The following is a 20,808-nucleotide window of genomic DNA, read 5'->3' on the forward strand; positions in this document are numbered from 1 at the left end:
ACTGTAAGTCATTCCATATATAAGCGACAAGGAATGACAACTTTTGATCTGGTTTGAAGGACCACCGGCATATTGATATGATATGATATATGGCATTTGTAACGCGCCTATACACAAGTGTTTCAAGGCGCAACGAGGCGGGGGGGGGACAAGGGGAGACAGACAACGATCCTACTAGGCCAGGTGTCAATCAGATCGCGCAAGTGCAAGGGTAGGGGGACTGGGAAAAGTGGAAGGGGAGAGGGGAAAGTGCAGTACATGGTTAGTAGAATACAAGATAAATAATAGGGCCAGCTGGTGGCAAGTGCAAGGAGAGTGCAGTACATGGTTAGTAGAATACAAGATAAATAATAGGGCCAGCTGGTGGCTAGTGCAAGGTAAGTGCCGGGAGAAGGGGCTGTAGGATACAGAGACAGTCCCGTAGTGCAGGGAGGCAGTGCAGGGAAGAGTGGCTGGGCCAAGGACCGAGATCGGTGAGTGGCCCAGTTGCAGATTCAGTGCAGGTTCAGTGATTTTAGCAGGGGAGAGAGGGAGAGAAAGCGGAGGCAAAGAGGAAGGTTTTGAGGTGCTTCCAGAACCGGAGATGGTTCTCCTCAAGTTTCAGGGAGGCAGGAAGGCTGTTCCAGAGGGAGGCCCCTGCTGCGGAGAGCGATCTACCCCCAGCTTGTTGCTTGGAGAAGCAGCTGACCCTGAGGTAGTTGGAGGTGGATGAGCGAAGAGCTCGAGAAGGAAGATATTTAGGATGAGAGAGTTGAAGGTATTTTGGCCCATCGCCCCAGAAGGCCTTGTGGACAATGCAGAGGGTTTTGAACTTAATCCTCGCAGCCACTGGGAGCCAGTGTAGCGATTTCAGTCCTGGAGAGATACGGTCCCTGGGCTTGAGGCCAAGGACAAGTCTCGCAGTCCTGTTCTGGATGAGTTGCAAAGGGCGGAGAGTAGAGACAGGAAGATTTAGATAGAGGCTGTTACAGTAGTCCAGCTTCGAGAGAACCAGGGCTCTGGAGACAGTGAGCTTCTGGGGGAAGGATAGGAAAGGAAGGATACTTCTGAGGAGGTGTAGCTGGTAGTGTGACCTCTTAGAGACGTCAGATATGTGAGGAGAGAAAGAGAGTGTGGAGTCGAAGATGACCCCAAGGTTTTTTGCCTTGCAGGTAGGAGCAGGAAGAGGGCCAAGGGAGGCCGGCCAGAGAGCTGCAGGGAAGGAGGGAGTGGGTGTGCCGATAAGTAGAATCTCAGTCTTACTGGCATTAAGGCAGAGGTCGTTGGCGGCACGCCATTCCTGGATAGCAGAAAGGCAGTCAGAGATGAGGGAAGGGGAAGAGGAGGCCGAGGGTAGCCTGAAAATGAGCTGGGTATCATCCGCATAGCACTGAAAGTTGGGACAGAGAGCGGCGATGCGGTGAGCAAGAAATGCCAGGTACTGGTTGAACATCCAGGGGGAGAGGTTAGATCCCTGGGGGACACCACAGGTAGAGAAAAAGATGTCAGAGAGAAAGGAACCCAGTTGGACCTGGGAAGGTCGATTGGAGAGGAAGGAGGTCAGCCACGCCAGAGCCTGACCAGTGATATCCAGGTTATCACAGAGACAGTTGAGCAGGATGGTGTGGTTGACAGTGTCAAAGGCAGAAGAGAGGTCGAGCAAAATGAGAACACAACGGGTGTTAGTGTCAAGGTTTGAGAGCAGGTCCTCAGCAGTTTTCCGTGCTTCTGGCAGCTCTGAAGCCAGACTGATGGTCATGAAGACTACCAACAGATTCAGCATGGAGATTAAGCTGGGAGATGGCCAGTTTCTCCAGTCGCTTGCCCAGGAAGGGAGTGATAGAGATTGGCGATAGTTAGCTGGGCAGGAGGGGTCGGAAGAGGGTTTCTTAAGAAGGGGCAGGCGCCAGGGAGTCAATGTGGTCCTTGATAGTTTTGGAGGAACAGGGGTGGACCTGTTTTGACGAGACTTTCATAGATTGGCTTGTCTCGAAACCTCGTCAGAAGAAAAAAGGGGAAAGGCAGAGAAGGAGGGAGGTGGGTGGCTGCAGAAGGGCCAGAGGGAGAGCAGCGAATAGAGGAGGGGAGGTGATAGGAGGAGAGTGAGGACAGGATGTCCTGAATTTTTTAAATGAAGTGAGAAGCCAGTGCCATGCAGAGGGCCTGGGAGGGGACAGGAGAGGTGGAGACTGCAGCAGGGTTGGCCAGCTCCTTGCAGATTTTAAAGAGTTCGTCCGAATTGTTAGATGCCGCAGAGATGCGGGCTTGGATAAGTGCTCTCTTCTTAGTGAGAACGGAGAGCCGGTATTGCCTTTGGAGCAGGCAGCAGGCCAGTTTGTCAGAGGATGAACATGAAGCATGCCATTTCCTCTCTGCCACCCTGCACTTGCGTTGAAGGGGGACAAGATCAGAGTCATACCAGGAGTTACATTTGGCTTTGGGCTTCAGGCGGATTCTCATGACAGGGGCAAGGATATCAAATATTATTGTCTCTTGAAGTATGGATCACCCCGGCATACATGGTATGCTGAGGCAGACCAGGCCATCCACATGAAGATACTTCTGGACAAAATAGAGACTTTTGAAGACCATCTCGCCTGAGACAAGCCAGCGATTAAGTGGTTTCCTAGTTCGGGGTACGTGTTCGTACTTCTCAGACTCACTGGTTAGCTCCACTGCAGTATTTTGCACTATCCAGAGTGTCCTCATTCCATTTCTTTGAAAGTCTTCTAAAGGACCCTGTCTTGTAGTGAAGCTGTGAGTTTATCATCTCCCCTACATGACTGGGAACCGACCCTTGGGAATGGACAGAAGACTTTTTGGAGCTTTCCTATAAGGAAGAGGAATGACTTGGCCACTTGTGATGTTAATGATTAACCTATGTATAATGTAGCACTGCCCTATAAAACCAAGGCAAAGGCAATTTTCTGGAGCAACAGGCTTGCATTTTGGCTAATTTGCATACCCACAAGCCCTCGCTGAGGCTCTGAACTGGTGGTGCACTTCCAGCCCTGGTTACTAGGTGGCATTGTGGCATGTGTGACTTGGCTCAAATTGATTATTCTACTTTCACATTTCAGGGGGAAGTGCTGTTTCAAGCCTTTTTAAATGCAGCATAACTTTGCTGGTGTTTGCTAAGCATACCCCAATGTAGATCCCGGGACCCTGACAGGCACAAAGTGGGTATAGCCTGCTATTTTAAGGAGGAAGAGGAGTTTTAGATGACAAGTTTATCAGATAATGTCTCCATATGCACGGCAGAGGTGATGGCAGTGAATATGGCAGTGGTTAGAGGAATGGAGAAACGGCTGCAAAGTAGATATATTTGGGGACTCGCAAAGTGCGTTACAAGCTATAAAGGAGTGGAATGGCGATAGAAAAGATATAGGGCCTCATTACGACCCTGGCAGTACGGGGTAAACGGCGCCGTAAAAGGTGCAGGTGCCGTTTACCCCGTACAGCCTCATTACGAGGTCCCCTCGGGGGACCCAGGAAGCACCGCCTGGCCAAACCAGGCGTGCTTACCGGGTCCCACGAGGGGAAGAGGGAGCAAACAACGGGCCAACTCGTAATGGCCCGTTGTTTCCTCTCCCATTCCCATTCAGCCCTATGGGGGCTGAAATGGGAATGGGGAAGGACCGGGTCTGGGTCTTGGAGAGAGGAATTACCGGGCCTTCTGAACTCGGAATTGCCCAGTAATTCCTCATTCTGAGGACCCGGGCGCGATTTCGGCGGCAGCCATGCCACCAATAGCGGCATGGCTACCGCCAAGGTCGTAATGAGGCCCATAGTGTTGTGTATTAGACAGCAGCTGGAGAAATACACACTGGGAGGGATGGGGATTGAGTTGATATGGATCCAGAGTCATTGTGGGATATTGGGAAACAAGTTGGTGGATAGGGCTACGTATGAGGCCACGACTAGGGAGGTACTGGATATAGTGATCCCCTTAAGTGGGTCTGAGGTTCAGGTGGCTGTGAAAGGTGGCGTTAAGGGAGAATAGCAAAGCAGATGGGATACTTTTGTGACACAAAGGAAGGTTCAGTATAAGAGATGTGGGGGAACGCAGAGTTGGCATGCAGAGAGGAAACTATCTGGAATAGGCTAAGAGTGGGCCATGCAGGTTTAAAAGGATGCAAGTTTAAGGTGGGTAGAGTCACTTCTGCGAATCGTGAGGTGTGCGAAAGCCCAGGAACAGTGGATCGCTATATGATGGGATGCAAAATTTCAGACCTCAGAGGGAAATGCTAAAAGCCAGGATGAATATCATCGGGGTGTCAGTGGTGAGTATATCTGACTTGCTTCACCTCAAAACGGTGTCAGAGGATAAGCAGTGCAGGTTCCACCTTCAGTATGTTAGGGAGACTGGGAAGTGGGAGGATCTTTATCTGAGGGGCGCGGCTGACAAGGGTGGCTAACAGCGAACATTATCTTTCCAGGTGGAAATCGCCAGTTCTGTCCCTTGAGGAGCCATCCCAACAAGAATAAGGAGGAGTCTGTCAGACTATAGTACACTGATGATCCCTTATAAAGGTGTAACCAAGTATGTAGATGTCTTCAGTCTTGAGAAATGCCTTTCTTGAGTTGATTAAGCTATAAGGAAGAGGTATGGCTTGGCCACTTCACTCATCCTCTATATCATGAACAATTGCTCTTAAGAAATCCCTAGAAAGGATGTTGTCCTTGTCCTCGGGGAAATGGTTTGCCCAGATAATAGTTGGTAGCTCCCATACATCCACCATTTTTCACATTTGATCTGTTCAAACTTGGGTCAGTGGTTCTGATGGCGAAGATACTGATGGGCATCAAAGGCATATGATTTTACTTCTAGATTGCAATTGACAGCTAGCTGGATTTAGGGTGCCACATTCATCTCAAAAAGACTTGAAGGCAGTAGCGATGTGTGGATTTCCACAGTTCCACGCCCAAGAGACAGATCTGCAAGCCATCAGTACGAAGGCTCCGCGAGTTAAGCATTTGGACTCAAATCTGCAACCAAGCATTAAACATCCCAGCAGAGCCTGAACTGCCCTTCATTCTTCTGAGCCAGACGATGAAATGCCATTACTTTGAGTAATAATAATACCTTTTATTACAGCACTTCAAGTGGGAGGAACCTGGCATGACGTGTGTCACAGTTACACCTATATATCAGATGCACCTATTTCCATTACGCTTCAGCAATCTCTTGCAGTTATCCTGTACATTGAGATTATATAAACTCTGAATAACTCTTGCTCTCTGCAGAGGCTGCACCGGCCACCATGCACTTCTCAAAAGCATCACTGGGATGCAGTGCCAGGTAGAGCGCACACCACTGGCATTAACATCCGTTGCAAAGTCACCAGATACACCAGATTCCAGCCTTCCCACTGGCATGCAAGCTAGACTGCTATTATGTGCCCCAGATGGGAAGATGCAGGGAATCCAATACCAGAGTCTGCCCCCACACCGCACCGGTCAATAGATGCACACAAAAGGACTCACGGCCTACCTTAGCACGCTTGGGCTGCAGCGACAGGCGTGCGGCACCAGTTCGGAGCACCCCTCCTAACCCACCTTATGCCTGCTGCTCGTGTCGTATAGTAAATGCACAACCAAGGCATCTTTCAACCAGGCACCAGATTTCAGCCTGTCAGATACCTGCCCTATGCAGCAAATGCACTTTACCGCAAGGATACAGCGCTGCACTGCAAAGCTACAGCAATAACAGCGGTAGGCTATAAAAACAAATGACTTTTACATATAAAAAAGTGAACTTATTAACAACATTACTTATTCCTGTTTATTGTACATAAATGATTATGGCCCACCCTCACTTAATTTAGAGTTGCATGTTTCACGGTATCGAAAGCTGCATCCCAGTTATAATACATAACCCATCACTGGCGGTTTCTGTCACATGTGTTCGAAGCCTAAATGATGTCAGTCCAGCAAACCATTAAGATCAAGATGCACTTAAACAGAGGCAGATAGTATTTAAAGAAATAACAAAAATCATTAAGAGATTGGTTATTTCCTTAGAGGTCCCCAACTCACTAGGGTCCAAACTGGAATTCTTAAGAGGAGCGAGACCTTAAACTACAAGCAATCACCCCTTGAGTCAATAGCCTGCGCGCCAGAACCACCGCACACCAGTTGAGCAATCATGGCAGGATGGCATTAGATAGGGAAGAGTCAGTCTTACATGTTAGTAGCAACAGCAAAACCTTGACAGGTCACATTGGTTTAAATTGCACCAGTATAGCTGGTTTATGATGGTCCAGCCAACCAGAAGGAGTAGGATTCAGTCCCACACTTTGTCAAACGTTGCACCAGGGAGGCTACATTTTCCCTTTAAGAGGATCTCAATATTTTGCCAAAGGATCTTGACAGACAGTATTAGGATTCCATTTACCTGAACAGATGTACCAGAGAGGGCGTCCACCAGCCTGGCACTGCTGAATCTCTTTCACGTCACTCTCGCCGTTCACCAGGGAGAACCCCCTGTAGGGCATGGCCGCGACTGGGCTCCCTGAGATATCATTGATCATATTCACAAAGGTGCTGTTCTTCGCCTGTCGCCTGCTCTGCTCAAGTAACGTGTCCACAGCTTCCTGCGTCCGGCCGCAAACCTGGACCAATCGTGGGAGACCAAGTGTCTCATCGGAGGGTTGGGAGCTCTTCTCATTGGGTCTTAGAATGACATGGACGTTTGAGCCCCCAAAACCGAAAGAGTTAATGCCAACAATGCCGCCCTTAATAGGAGTTGGTTGCGTCACCACCTGGACCCGACCATCGAGCAGGGCAGGGATGTCAGGGTTTGGCGTGTTGTAGTGGATGTTGGGAGCCCACAGCCCATGTTCTAAGGACAGGATCACCTGGAAAAGAGAAACATGTTCAGTAACTATGACTTGTTCTGTGTTCAAACTCACTGGATCTTGTAGGACCACAGAACCTAATGCCGTCCAGGTTTCCCCAACCTTGGAAGTACTAGCAGAGTTGAAAGAAGGCCAGCTTTAGATTACAGTAAAATTAATTGTTCCACGAATGAATTTACTACACAATTCACAGAACTAGCATTTGTATATGCTACACACCTTCAACACAAACATACCTCCTTCAGGAACTGGTCTTAAGATGTGATTCATTGTAATGTTAATGATGAAGCTGAGTATAAGACTGCCCTGCAAAACAAAGGCAGTTTTCTGCTGCAAAAGGCTTGCATTTTGGCTAATTTGCATACCCAGAAGCCCTTGCTGATGACGCTCTGAACTGGCGGTGCACTTCCAGCCATGGTGACTAGGTGGCATGTGTTACTTTCAAATTGATTATTCTACTTTCACATTTCAGGGGGAAGGGTTGTTTCAAGCATGTTTAAATGCAGCATAACTTAACTGGTGTGTGCTAAGCAGACCCAATGCTCCATCCACAGGTTTGTCAGACTATACTGCACTGAGGATCCCTAATAAGGGTCAAAACAAGTACGTAGATATCTGCAGTTTTGAGAAATGTCTTTCTTGAGTTGATTGTCTCTCTTGGGTCCTCTGGTTACAGATTCACTCATCTCATGAAAGCTTTTCAAGTGTTCAAAACATATAACTCAATTCAATAAAGGTTCAATGCTTGGGTCCAATGGGATACTCGATGTAGCCCCTCCAACAATGCTGTATATTAAGGCTCAACTCGCACACATGAGTCTTCACACTTTGGGTTAGCATGGGTGGTCCACTTTTCAGTTCCCGTTTATGGCTCTCTTGGCCTTCAGTATTGGTATCAGTACCCGTGCCCTTCGGGACTCCTCTGCCCTTGTATAGGCTATTCATGGATTCCCTAACCCCTGTATTTCTCTGGTCTGTTTACGTCCCTTCCTCCTTGTCGGACCTTGCAATCTGGCTTTCTTGGCTTTCAGCATTGGTATTAGTCCTTGTGTCCTTCGGGATACCTCAGCCCTTGTGTAGGCTATTCACGGGTTCTCTAATCCCTGGGTTTCTCTGGTCTGTTTGCATCCCTACCTCCTTATGGGACATTTCGATCTGGCTTTCTTGGCTTTCCGTGTGCCTAGACTTTCTCTCCATATTCCGGACACATCGGTCCCTACTAAGGTTGCTCGCAGGCTCACTCGCCAGTGGATGACTTAGGGTTGCAGCTTCCCTACAGCGTTCAACCGCTTGCTTGCCTCCCTTCTTTCTATGCGGCCCGCATACATGATCTCTCATGGCGCTTCAGACAGGGAGGGTCGGTGACTCTGCTTTCGGCAGTGTTCATCTCCTCCTGCGGCATTAGTGCCTCCTATTGCAGTGGCATTCTCGGAGCCTCGTCACTGCTCTGGGTCTTCTTCTCCTCGATCGATTCTCGGTATGGGGGCTGAAGCGCTTTCGCTCCCGGCATCCCTGCATTCCGTGGTGTTCCATGGGCTGCTGGCCCATCATGTCCTCTCTGTGTTCTGAGCTCTAGCAGCAGCAACCACCCTGCACGTCTCCTCCCCTTCCGTTTGAATTAGCGACAGGGAATTTCCTCCTCCAACTGAGGCCGTTGGCATCTTTATAGGAATCTCTGTTACGAGTGGTAACGTGCTTCTGATTATAAGATGTGGAGTCTGTGGAGGGTTCAAGAGTGGGGTCAGAAAAACAAAAAGGCTTTTTCACCTTCGCAATTTCTTTGGCTCTCATATAAAGTGGAGAGTACAGTGTTCAGGGGAGGTGACCCTCTACCTTCGGAGTTCTCATCCCCGAAGGGGGAGTCTCTCTCAGTTAGGTCTCGCTTGCCCAAAACCGTAGGGAGGGTCTTGCAGAGCAGGCACACCCCCCTAGCGTCAATGGGGGAGGCTCACTCTTGGGGAAAAGAGACAAATGACCCAGATTCGTCACAATACCCACAATCCCTTGCTGAGTGAGCAGAATCTATTGATCTCAGTACTGTACTGTCAATCGGATTCATTGATGATCCGTAATTTATTGGGCCCCATTATTCCGGTAATTGTACAATTTTCCAACAGAATCACCATCAAACTTGTTTTCAATTACAACCGCACTATTCAGGAGATATACTGCCGGATTACAAGTGATGCTAAGGCGGTTTTACCACCATTTGTGGAGTCGATAGCGATTTTTGCAGGTTTACTGTGACTTGTAATTACGCAACGGTAAATCCACCAACTTTTGGAGGTAAAGGGGAGGATTCGCTTCCAGATCCTCCAATCTTATAAATCAGGAAATTTGGCAGCAATTCTATCACCACCAAAAAGTGACGGTAATGAAGATACTGTCAAAAATGTATGGCACTGCCAAACTTGTAATGAGGCCTATAGGATTTTCCTATATTAAAACTTCATTAAGACACCTAAAGTATAGTGATAAAGTCTAGTTTAAAAAGGTGCTGAGACGTCTCACGATTAGAACATCAAGGGTTGAAAGGAAAGGGCACATAAAGCTGGGTCCAGCAACTGTTAGAGCTCAGAAGTGAACCAGAGGTCAAGGCCTTCTTTCCAAGTCTACGCTGGAGGTCTGACCAATGACGAGCAGTGACCTGCCAAATGTATGTATCCTAATGGGGTATGACAGATTTCCTTAATAGTAATGGCAGTTTAGATCAGCCATTTTGGAAATCCATGAGGTGGAAGCTCTCTCCTTAGTAGCAGAGGTGTACACCAGGTTGAGAACAGGATCCACAGCTGGTTGGTGGTGTGATAAGTGCGAATAGAACAAGAAAAGGCAGCAGAGACACTTCTTGAATGCAGGGTGCGTAGGACCAAAATGAAGCTCCCAAAGTCCATCTTGCTAACGGTACAATGCATCAGCCACAGGGTGGGGCGGCTTGTTGTGCATGTGCCAGCATAATGAGCGGTTATACCCACATAAAAGGGGGCTATTATGTGGGCTCCAATTCTTTGTATGTCCCTGCCCTTAAAGGGAGTCACTCATGAACTGTCCTTCCTTTCTACGTGGAAACACGCTCTTCATGAAGACACCGTTCAACAGAAATTATTAACAAAGCGTTGGATGCAGTTGACTTCTGGTCACAAATTACAGCGTTATTGGCATTTAAAAGTGCATATATCAGCTTTCGATTGATCTACACAAGAAAACATTTTGTTTCTTCCAATTCCACTGTATCTGATAAAAGGAGCCAAATTATTTGCTGTTATAAAGTATAGGATTTTCAAGCTTTAATCCTCTTTAGTGTTTAGGTACCCCATAATTTTTTATTTTAATTTGAATTGTTTTTACACTTTAGATCCTGAATTCTGATTTCTATGAACCACTTGCTGCACTTTGTGAGATGAAGTTGTGGGTCCCTAATAAGGGATCCTTGTGTTAGCTGTGGTGGTTTTGCCAGGTTTGCGGTTGGAGTTCTGTCTAGTGTCCGCCTTGGCGGCGGTCTGCTTGTTGCTTAGTGACGCGCTGAGCGACTGCTTCACAGAGCACATGCGGGTGATTTTCACATCAGGTTGTGCGGGGCGTTCAGCTTGTTGTACTTCATGAATCACTTCTTGACCAGTGCTTGCTGAATTCCCAGAGTTATTCTTTAAATTTAGGTGTTGGTGCTTATAGATTTGTGTGTGAGTTTTTTTTAATATTGACTTTCTAGGTTTATAGAAGTTACCACAGAGTTCTTGCATCTTGGTTTGGCACAGGTCCTTGTAATTAGCTTCAGCAACTGGTGTTGGATGAAAGTCTCCAATGCTGCTGCCGCAAAGTTTGCTCCAAGTCCCAGTGTGCGTGCAGTGTTATTGGTGTCTGGTAATCTTTTCAGTGTCTGGTTTGCAAAGTTGTCTCATCATTTACATGTCACTAGTGGTCCTTTTCAAGGTGAAGTGAATTGAAAAACTGGCTGGAAACGCTGTCGGCACCACTTCGTCCGATCCACCAGATTTTCACCCATTTGACAGGCAGAGTTGGGGAGCAAGGAGGACATACGATGACTGCCTCCATTTCCTGCTCCGTCTAATGCTGCCTTACCGCAAGCATGGATTGTGATGCCAGTGGAAATGCTGTGGAACCCGACGGAAATTGCACCTGTTAAGCAGATTCCATAGGAATCTGGTGTAAATGCCACCCACGTTCATTAACTGCGGGAGGCATTTACATGTTTCCACCAGAGTAGTGTAAAAGTGAATAGTACAGGTGATTTTGCCTGTGTTTTGCTTTTAACTTTTTCACCACGTGGTGGAAAAGTTAAAAATTGCGTGGGTGAGAACTTTTGAACTTAAGTGGAAATGGTGGTGGTCCTTTACGTGCAATTTACACTGACGATGAAGATGCTCCCACTTGTCTTTTGTTATTGCTCTGTGTATCTCTGTAGAGCTATAAGTCCCCATTAGATGTATCGGGCAGGTCCTTTCATACATTTGCAACTGGTTGGCACCTTGCAAGATGAGATGAGTTCATTGTGTAGCATGCGGCCGTCCAATCATCTCAGGAGTTAGCCGAAAAAAGAACCCGTGGAGCAGATGTTACTGTACTCTTAGTTTATGTTTACGCGTAGCTAGCGTGTATACTGCAACCAGGTCTAAAAACGTTGTATGGAGAAGGATTCAAGGAACCACAACCATTCCAAAAGAAGGCTTCTAAACTACTGTGACAAAAAAAAAACTGATCATGAAAATGTAGCCATTAAGACTTTGGATTATATATCTTACCATTGAGAAATAGATACTTTCCAACTTCTCTGAGGGTTCATGGAGCTCATCAGGCAGCTCATCCAGAGTAAATTGTTCATGACCTATACCCGCAAATGGGCAGGTTCTGAGCGGACAGCCCACATATACCACCTTACGGTTAGTACAACATTTAAAAGAAGGCTTTTAAGGCAGACCTTCCACTAGACAACACCCTAGCGCAAACAAAATTGAAGACTCCTCAACTAAATGCAAGATCACAGTTGCACCACAGGCCTAGCGGCTGTCCTCATTGTAGAATGTGATGAAATGTGTGTGCATGATCAAGTATACTGCCTGCAGCAATATTCAGGATCCCAGTGTCTATTAGACTGCTTTCTATTGCAAACAAATCCCCTGACCCCTAGCAGAATCTAAGGGTGCCTGGAAAAATCCCTACCCAAGTAGCGAGAAATAGACAAATGTGTTCATCTTCTGCATTGCTTCCACCGTTGCCTGGAACTACGCCTTATTATCTACCAGGTGGGTCCCCTGTGACTTGCACCCTCTTGTTAACAGGGGCATCTAAATTCACATACGATTAGGAATAAGGGAAATAATCAGAGTCTGGGATAATGATACATGTAGCAGCTCAACTTCAGACTGGGAGAAGGTTTTATGTAGATCCAATTGGGGATCAGTACTGAGACCTCTATCATGTAACATGTCTAAATAATATGCAAGAGATCCAATCCCTTTCTTGATCAATTTCCTGACACATAATTAGGGGCCACGTATCACACCACAGATGACAGAATAAAACAGAACAAAGAACTAGAGAGGCTGGAAAGGTTGGTTGGTGCAGAAGGCATGGATTTCCCTCTTACAGATGTTAGTGATTGACTTGTCGTTCCACGAAAGAGTACAATCCAGCAGGGTTTCTCATGGGCCAAAATGATGCAAATAAGCAGTTGTCAAAACAATGATATGCAAATATGTCTGAATGCTTATTCATTGTGGGTATCTGGAATGCATGCCTCTGAGCCAACTCTCCACTAGTTTGAGCAAACAAACCCCAGTGTGAATTTAAATAGGACTTGGAGAAGGAGCTGCATGCGTAGCGGCCGGCACACTAGACAATGTGATTTAGAAGCTGCATGCGGACACGCAGAACAAGGTCCTATTAAAAGAGATGTGATGATTAGAGAAGGAGAAGGATGCTTCCACTTTACATGTATTGGTGAGATAACAATTAGAAGATTGTTCTTGGTTTGGTGACCATAGTATAGAAACATGCATTTATAAACTAGAGACCATTTACAGAAGGGTTAAGAATTTAATTAAAGGGAAGCAGGATTTAACACATAAAAACAGAACTCTTGTAGATCCTTTCCCCCCTTATCATTACAGCAACTCTCGTCACCGAATGTTGCTCCGGCTTTAGGGTCCCTGCCACACCCACATTCGCACCAGAGAAATGTACTACATGGTTCCTTCAATGGTTGTGAAGTTACTTTACCTTGGCTAGGGCTGCAAGCCCTGAGGCGGGTTCTGGGTGACCCATGTTTGACTTGGTGGATCCAATCAGCAACGGCCCCCTCTCCGATTCGCAGAAAACACTGACAATTCCATTGACCTCTTGAGGATCTCCCACCTGAGGAGACAAGAAGCAGGATAGAGGAAGGGTTAGGACAAGAAGACATCTCAGGAGGACATGGAAGGCTCATTGGCAGAAGCAAAAGAGCAACAAAGGGTGGATCTGGTGAGGCAGTAAACTGAGATGCCAATTCAGCCCAACCAGGAGATTGCCAGTTAGTTTCAACATTTTATTTCACCCTTGCAAAAGGATAGGAATCAGGAAATGTTAGCCTCTCCACTCAATCCTGAAGCTTTCCAGCTAATTCCGTCACGATGGAGGTCCTCAAGTGAAGAGATGGGAAGGGATGACTTGACAACCTTAAGAGATGAAAGGGTGGGGAGGTGGGTGCAGTCACCTATCTGTGGCCCTCGAGACAGATCTTCTTTGTGGTGCAGTGTGCTGTGAATCTGAACAGTGCAGCGGCTGTGTGTGTGTGTGTCAGCTGCTTCCACCGAGATCATAGCTGTGATGACAGCAGGACTGGCTATACTGTGTACATGCTGCACTCTTAGCACTATGCCAGAGTATCTTTTGAGTGGGGTGTACTTTGGGCTGCTTCTTGGACCACCGCCCAGCGCTATTCTACTTCTGCTATAGGGTGCATACCTGTAGACACTCATGGCTTGCACAGGGATGGTTGTCTGCCCTTACTCCACAGGCCCCGGCGGCACATGACTGCGCAATCCCTACCATGTTTTCCTACCCTTCGATTGGGTGACGCACCGCCCTACAATTTTTGTTTAAACAACCTTAAAAGTTGAGAATTGTGTTGATGTGGCTGCTTTGTGGAACACACGTCCCATGCTTTCATCTGGCGTGCTCTTGGCAGTGTGAGGTCTTGCAAGGAGAGCCCGGCGGGGACATTCTCTCTCTGTCCATGCAACGCCAGGTTGCCACGAGAGGCCCACCAACCCTACTTGAGCTGGGGAGTTGCGGCAAGGAGGCCATCTTGCTAAATAGTCCTTAAGCATTTTTGCCATTGATTCAGGAATAATCAGCAGCTCCCCAAAATTCTCTGTCCTTCTTTGCTCACGATGAATGAGGGTTTGATTTTGAGTTGAGTTTGATTTTGAGGAATTTATAAAGCGCACCAGACGGAGTAAACCATATTCGGGTGCAGATGACAACTAAATTTAACATTGAACAAAAGGAAGGACGAATTAACGTTGCAGTTCTAACATTCCCTTTTCTCCTTTAGTTAAATAGGATCGTTTTCAGTTTCTTCTTAAATAACTCAAGGGTGTCACACATTCTGATTTCTAAAGGGAGTTTATTCCAGACTCTAGGGCCCGATGCTCCGAAGCTTCTATCTCCTCTCAATACAAACTTCGTTCGTGGGCTACAAAGGAGACATTTGTCCTCTGATCATAGATTTTTTTGCGGTGATATGGTATAATCTTATCAGCCAAGTACCCGGGCGCTAACCCCTTCAAACATTTAAAAACCAAACATGCTATCTTAAATTTGACTCTATCCTCTACCCTCAGCCAATGTATGGATCTCCGGGTTGATGAAACGTGATCCCGTTTCCTAAGGTTCCCAATTACTCTGATTGCTGCATTCTGTGCTCTCTGCAACCTGTCCATTTGTTTTTTTGTAATACCGGCTAACAGGCTATTGCAATAATCCAAGTGGGGGTTCGTCATTGCCCCCACCACAGTCGCCTTATCTTCTATTGGAATGTAGGGTAATATACTCTGTAGTGAGCGCAATGCAAAATAAACTGTTTTTACCTTCGCTCCCACCTGACTCTCACTCCCTAAATTCTCCTGCCACCAACAGCCTAGATTCTTTACCTTCTTGGCATACTGTAATTGTTCACATTTGGAGACATGTGGGACAAGGAAGAAATGCAGAGTGCATCTGGGTGTCTACCCCCTTCCTTTCTGCATGGCAGAGGAGTACAGGGCATTTCTGAATGGGTGTGGGACAAGAAAGGAATGCAGAGTGTATCTGGGTGTCTACCCCCTTCCTTTCTGCATGGCAGAGGGGTACAGGGGTTTTCTGAATGGGTGTGGGACAACGAAGGAATGCAGAGTGCATCTGGGTGTCTACCCCCTTCCTTTCTGCATGGCAGAGGAGTACAGGGCATTTCTGAATGGGTGTGGGACAAGGAAGGAATGCAGAGTGCACCTGGGTGTCTACTCCCTTCCTTTCTGCATGACAGAGGAGTACAGGGGTTTTCTGAATGGATGTGGGAAAAGGGAGGACTGCAGAGTGTATCTTGGTGTCTACCTCATTCCTTTCTGCATGACAGAGGAGTACAGGTTTTTTTTCTCTGAATGGATGTAGGACAAGGAAGGAATGCAGAGTGCATCTGGGTGTCTACCCTCTTCCTTTCTGCATGGCAGAGGAGTACAGAGCATTTCTGAATGGGTGTGGGACAAGGAAGGAATGCAGAGTGCACCTGGGTGTCTACCCCGTTCCTTTCTGCACGGCAGCGGAGTACAAGGGTTTGCTGAATGGGTGTGGGACAGAGAAGGAATATAGAGTGCATCTGGGTGTCTACCCCCTTCCTTTCTGCATGACAGAGGAGTACAGGTTTATTTTCTGAATGGGTGTGGGACAAGGAAGGAATGCAGAGTGTACCTGAGTGTCTACCCCGTTCCTTTCTGCACGGCAGCGGAGTACAAGGGTTTGCTGTGTGGGACAAGGAAGGAATGCAGAGTGCATCTGGGTGTCTACCCCCTTCCTTTCTGCATGGCAGAGGAGTAGAGGTTTTTTTTCTGAATGGGTGTAGGACAGGAAGGAATGCAGAGTGTATCTGGGTGTCTACCCCGTTCCTTTCTGCATGACAGAGGAGTACAGGGTATTTCTGAATGGGTGTGGGACAAGAAAGGAATGCAGAGTGCATCTGGGTGTCTACTCCCTTCCTTTCTGCATGACAGAGGAGTACAGGGGTTTTCTGAATGGGTGTGGGACAAGGAAGGAATGCAGAGTGTATCTGGGTGTCTACCCCGTTCCTTTCTTCATGACAGAGGAGTACAGGGTATTTCTGAATGGCCGTAGGACAAGGGAGGACTACAGAGTGTATCTGGGTGTGTACCTCATTCCATTCTGCATGACAGAGGAGTACAGGTTTTTTTTCTCTGAATGGATGTAGGACAGGGAAGGAATGCAGAGTGCATCTGGGTGTCTACCCTCTTCCTTTCTGCATGGCAGAGGAGTACAGGGCATTTCTGAATGGGTGTGGGACAAGGAAGGAATGCAGAGTGCACCTGGGTGTCTACCCCGTTCCTTTCTGCACGGCAGCGGAGTACAAGGGTTTGCTGAATGGGTGTGGGACAGAGAAGGAATATAGAGTGCATCTGGGTGTCTACCCCCTTCCTTTCTGCATGACAGAGGAGTACAGGTTTATTTTCTGAATGGGTGTGGGACAAGGAAGGAATGCAGAGTGTACCTGAGTGTCTACCCCGTTCCTTTCTGCACGGCAGCGGAGTACAAGGGTTTGCTGTGTGGGACAAGGAAGGAATGCAGAGTGCATCTGGGTGTCTACCCCCTTCCTTTCTGCATGGCAGAGGAGTAGAGGTTTTTTTTCTGAATGGGTGTAGGACAGGAAGGAATGCAGAGTGTATCTGGGTGTCTACCCCGTTCCTTTCTGCATGACAGAGGAGTACAGGGTATTTCTGAATGGGTGTGGGACAAGGAAGGAATGCAGAGTGCATCTGGGTGTCTGCTCCCTTCCTTTCTGCATGACAGAGGAGTACAGGGGTTTTCTGAATGGATGTGGGAAAAGGGAGGACTGCAGAGTGTATCTTGGTGTCTACCCCGTTCCTTTCTGCATGACAGAGGAGTACAGGGTATTTCTGAATGGGTGTGGGACAAGGAAGGAATGCAGAGTGTATCTGGGTGTCTACCCCGTTCCTTTCTTCATGACAGAGGAGTACAGGGTATTTCTGAATGGCCGTAGGACAAGGAAGGAATGCAGAGTGTATCTGGGTGTCTACCCGTTCCTTTCTTCATGACAGAGGAGTACAGGGTATTTCTGAATGGCCGTAGGACAAGGGAGGACTGCAGAGTGTATCTGGGTGTGTACCTCATTCCATTCTGCATGACAGAGGAGTACAGGTTTTTTTTCTCTGAATGGATGTAGGACAAGGAAGGAATGTAGAGTGTATCTGGGTGTCTACCCCGTTCCTTTCTTCATGACAGAGGAGTACAGGGTATTTCTGAATGGCCGTAGGACAAGGAAGGAATGCAGAGTGTATCTGGGTATCTACCCCGTTCCTTTCTTCATGACAGAGGAGTACAGGGTATTTCTGAATGGCCGTAGGACAAGGAAGGAATGCAGAGTGTATCTGGGTGTCTACCCCGTTCCTTTCTTCATGACAGAGGAGTACAGGGTATTTCTGAATGGCCGTAGGACAAGGGAGGACTGCAGAGTGTATCTGGGTGTCTACCCCGTTCCTTTCTGCATGACAGAGGAGTACAGGTTTTTTTTTCTCTGAATGGATGTAGGACAAGGAAGGAATGCAGAGTGTATCTATCTGGGTGTCTACCCCGTTCCTTTCTTCATGACAGAGGAGTACAGGGTATTTCTGAATGGCCGTAGGACAAGGAAGGAATGCAGAGTGTATCTGGGTGTCTACCCCGTTCCTTTCTTCATGACAGAGGAGTACAGGGTATTTCTGAATGGCCGTAGGACAAGGAAGGAATGCAGAGTGTATCTGGGTGTCTACCCCGTTCCTTTCTTCATGACAGAGGAGTACAGGGTATTTCTGAATGGCCGTAGGACAAGGGAGGAATGCAGAGTGTATCTGGGTGTCTACCCCGTTCCTTTCTTCATGACAGAGGAGTACAGGGTATTTCTGAATGGCCGTAGGACAAGGGAGGACTGCAGAGTGTATCTGGGTGTCTACCCCGTTCCTTTCTGCATGACAGAGGAGTACAGGTTTTTTTTCTCTGAATGGGTGTGGGACAAGGAAGGAATGCAGAGTGCATCTGGGTGTCTACCCTCTTCCTTTCTGCATGGCAGAGGAGTACAGGGTATTTCTGAATGGGTGTGGGACAAGGAAGGAATGCAGAGTGCATCTGGGTGTCTACCCTCTTCCTTTCTGCATGACAGAGGAGTACAGGGTATTTCTGAATGGCCGTAGGACAAGGAAGGAATGCAGAGTGCATCTGGGTGTCTACCCCGTTCATATCTGCATGGCAGAGTACAGGCACTTTTGTTATATGCCCCGGTACTGACACTATTTTATTTATTTATTTGCAGAATTAATATTGCGCTTTTATTCTGCAGCTGCTAGCATCGAAGGGCAGTTAATACCACTACAGCAGTGCCTGGCAAATGGCCCTTGGCATGGCCAATGCTTGTCTCGCACTCCAGCGTGTCCTGAGCATTGGCGGCAAACGCTTAGTTGGGGATGTGCGTGGGGAAGCAGAGGGGGGCGCAGCGTGTGTAGGAACGTGGGTGGGAGAGAATACTGCACGTGTGAACGACGTTGTTCCTCTTGCCTTGGTTCATCCGAGGGTAGAGCGGCCCTCGGCTAGGTGTCCCTAATGTGCCCAGGCAGGACCCCCTCCTGAAGGAGTGGTCGGTGCTGCTCTGCAGAGGTAGGTTCTCGAAGGACCTTAGACTTTGCTGACTGGGTGGCTTTCTAATATGTCCTGGTAACCCCATGATACTGATGGTGGCTGTTGTGTGGCTGCACTGGAAATACTGTCTTCTCGGGTAGTTATTGGGGCATTGTGTTGAGTTCCTCTGTGCTGGTTCCTGCCAGGCTATTATGCAAGTCGATGCAAAAAGGATGAGCACACTCGTCTTTGGCACTTAAGGGGTCAAGCTACTCTCTGCAAGGATTGGCACTTTGAGGACTAATGGGAGGGTTGTGGATCTGCAGGGAGCCTCACTTGAGAGTGCACTCTCACACGTGCCAACCCTACAGAGAGCCAGACACGCTCAGATCCAGGACTGGCTGGACACCAGTGCACAGTGCCTGCTCGGCACAGTCTTTGCTCACCTTGGTACCAGTGCCATGGGCCTCGATGTACTCCACATCCTGCACCGGGATCTGGGCTTCCCTGTAGATGGCGCTGACCAGCCGGCGCTGCATCTCCCCCGATGGGAACGTCACACCTGGGAACGAGGAAAGGCGTCATCAACCCCTCTCACGGACCTTCACAGACACCTACTATCTTCCCACACACATACTCCCCTGAGGTCTAGCAATCTCCCCAACAGTCGCCTCACACTCCCTGAACAGACATCTTCCATCTTCCCACACACATCCTCCCCTGAGGTCTAGCAATCTCCCCAACAGTCGCCTCACACTCCCTGAACAGACATCTTCCATCTTCCCACACACATCCTCCCCTGAGGTCTAGCAATCTCCCCAACAGTCGCCTCAAACTCCCTGAACAGACACCTTCCATCTTCCCACACACATCCTCCCCTGAGGTCTAGCAATCTCCCCAACAGTCGCCTCAAACTCCCTGAACAGACACCTTCCATCTTCCCACACACATCCTCCCCTGAGGTCTAGCAATCTCCCCAACAGTCGCCTCAAACTCCCTGAACAGACACCTTCCATCTTCCCACACACATCCTCCCCTGAGGTCTAGCAATCTCCCCAACAGTCGCCCCAAACTCCTTGACCAGGCACCTTCCATCTTCCCACACACATCCTCCGCTGAGGTCTAGCAATCTCCCCAAGAGTCGCCCCAAACTCCCTGAACAGACACCTTCCATCTTCCCACACACATCCTCCCCTGAGGTCTAGCAATTGTCCCAACGGTCGCCCCAAACTCCATGAACAGACACATTCCATCTTCTAACACACATCCTCCCCTGAAGTCTAGCAATCTCCACCTTCCATCTTCCCACACACATCCTCCCCTGAGGTCTACCAATCTCCCCAACAGTCGCCCAAACTCCATGAACAGACACCTTCCATCTTCTAACACACATCCTCCCCTGAGGTCTAGCAATCTCCCCAGCAGTCGCCCAAAGTCCCTGAACAGACACCTTCCATCTTCACACACATATCCTCCCCTGAAGTCTAGCAATCGCCCCAACAGTCGCCCCAAACTCCCTGAACAGACACCTTCCATTTTCCCACACACATCCTCCCCTGAAGTCTAGCAATCGCCCCAACAGTCGCCCCAAACTCCCTGACAGACACCTTCCATCTTCCCACACACATCCTCCCCTGAGGTCTAGCAATCGCCCCAAACTCCCTGAACAGACACCTTCCATCTTCCCATACACATCCTCCCCTGAGGTCTAGCAATCGCCCCAAACTCCCTGAACAGACACCTTCCATCTTCCCACACACATCCTCCCCTGAGGTCTAGCAATCGCCCCAACAGTCGCCCAAAATCCCTGAACAGACGCCTTCCATCTTCCCACACACATCCTCCCCTGAGGTCTAGCAATCGCCCCAAACTCCCTGAAAAGACACCTTCCATCTTCCCACACACATCCTCCCCTGAGGTCTAGCAGTCTCCCCAACAGTCGCCCCAAACTCCCTGAACAGACACCTTCCATCTTCCCACACACATCCTCCCTTGAGGTCTAGCAATCTCCCCAGCAATCGCCCAAACTCCCTGAACAGACACCATCCACCTTCCCACACACATCCTCCCCTGAGGTCTAGCAATCGCCCCAATA

At 48.3% G+C, this 20,808-nt stretch overlaps 1 protein-coding gene across 1 annotated transcript in view; it reads right to left on the reverse strand.

Annotated features, from left to right (window-relative positions):
* FASN (fatty acid synthase) overlaps nt 1-20,808 on the reverse strand; it is a 297,582-nt gene that overhangs the window by 143,221 nt on the left and 133,553 nt on the right. Inside the window, exons 7-9 of the mRNA XM_069655327.1 lie at nt 19,160-19,275; nt 13,077-13,211; nt 6,377-6,839 (exon numbers count right to left, since the gene is read on the reverse strand). Of these exons, the coding sequence (XP_069511428.1) occupies nt 6,377-6,839; nt 13,077-13,211; nt 19,160-19,275 (714 nt within the window). The remainder of the gene's footprint in view (nt 1-6,376; nt 6,840-13,076; nt 13,212-19,159; nt 19,276-20,808) is intronic.

This window comes from Ambystoma mexicanum, chromosome 3q (assembly GCF_040938575.1).
Source record: "Ambystoma mexicanum isolate Mex_15411 chromosome 3q, UKY_AmexF1_1, whole genome shotgun sequence".
In the NCBI taxonomy this organism is placed as follows: Eukaryota; Metazoa; Chordata; class Amphibia; order Caudata; family Ambystomatidae; genus Ambystoma; species Ambystoma mexicanum.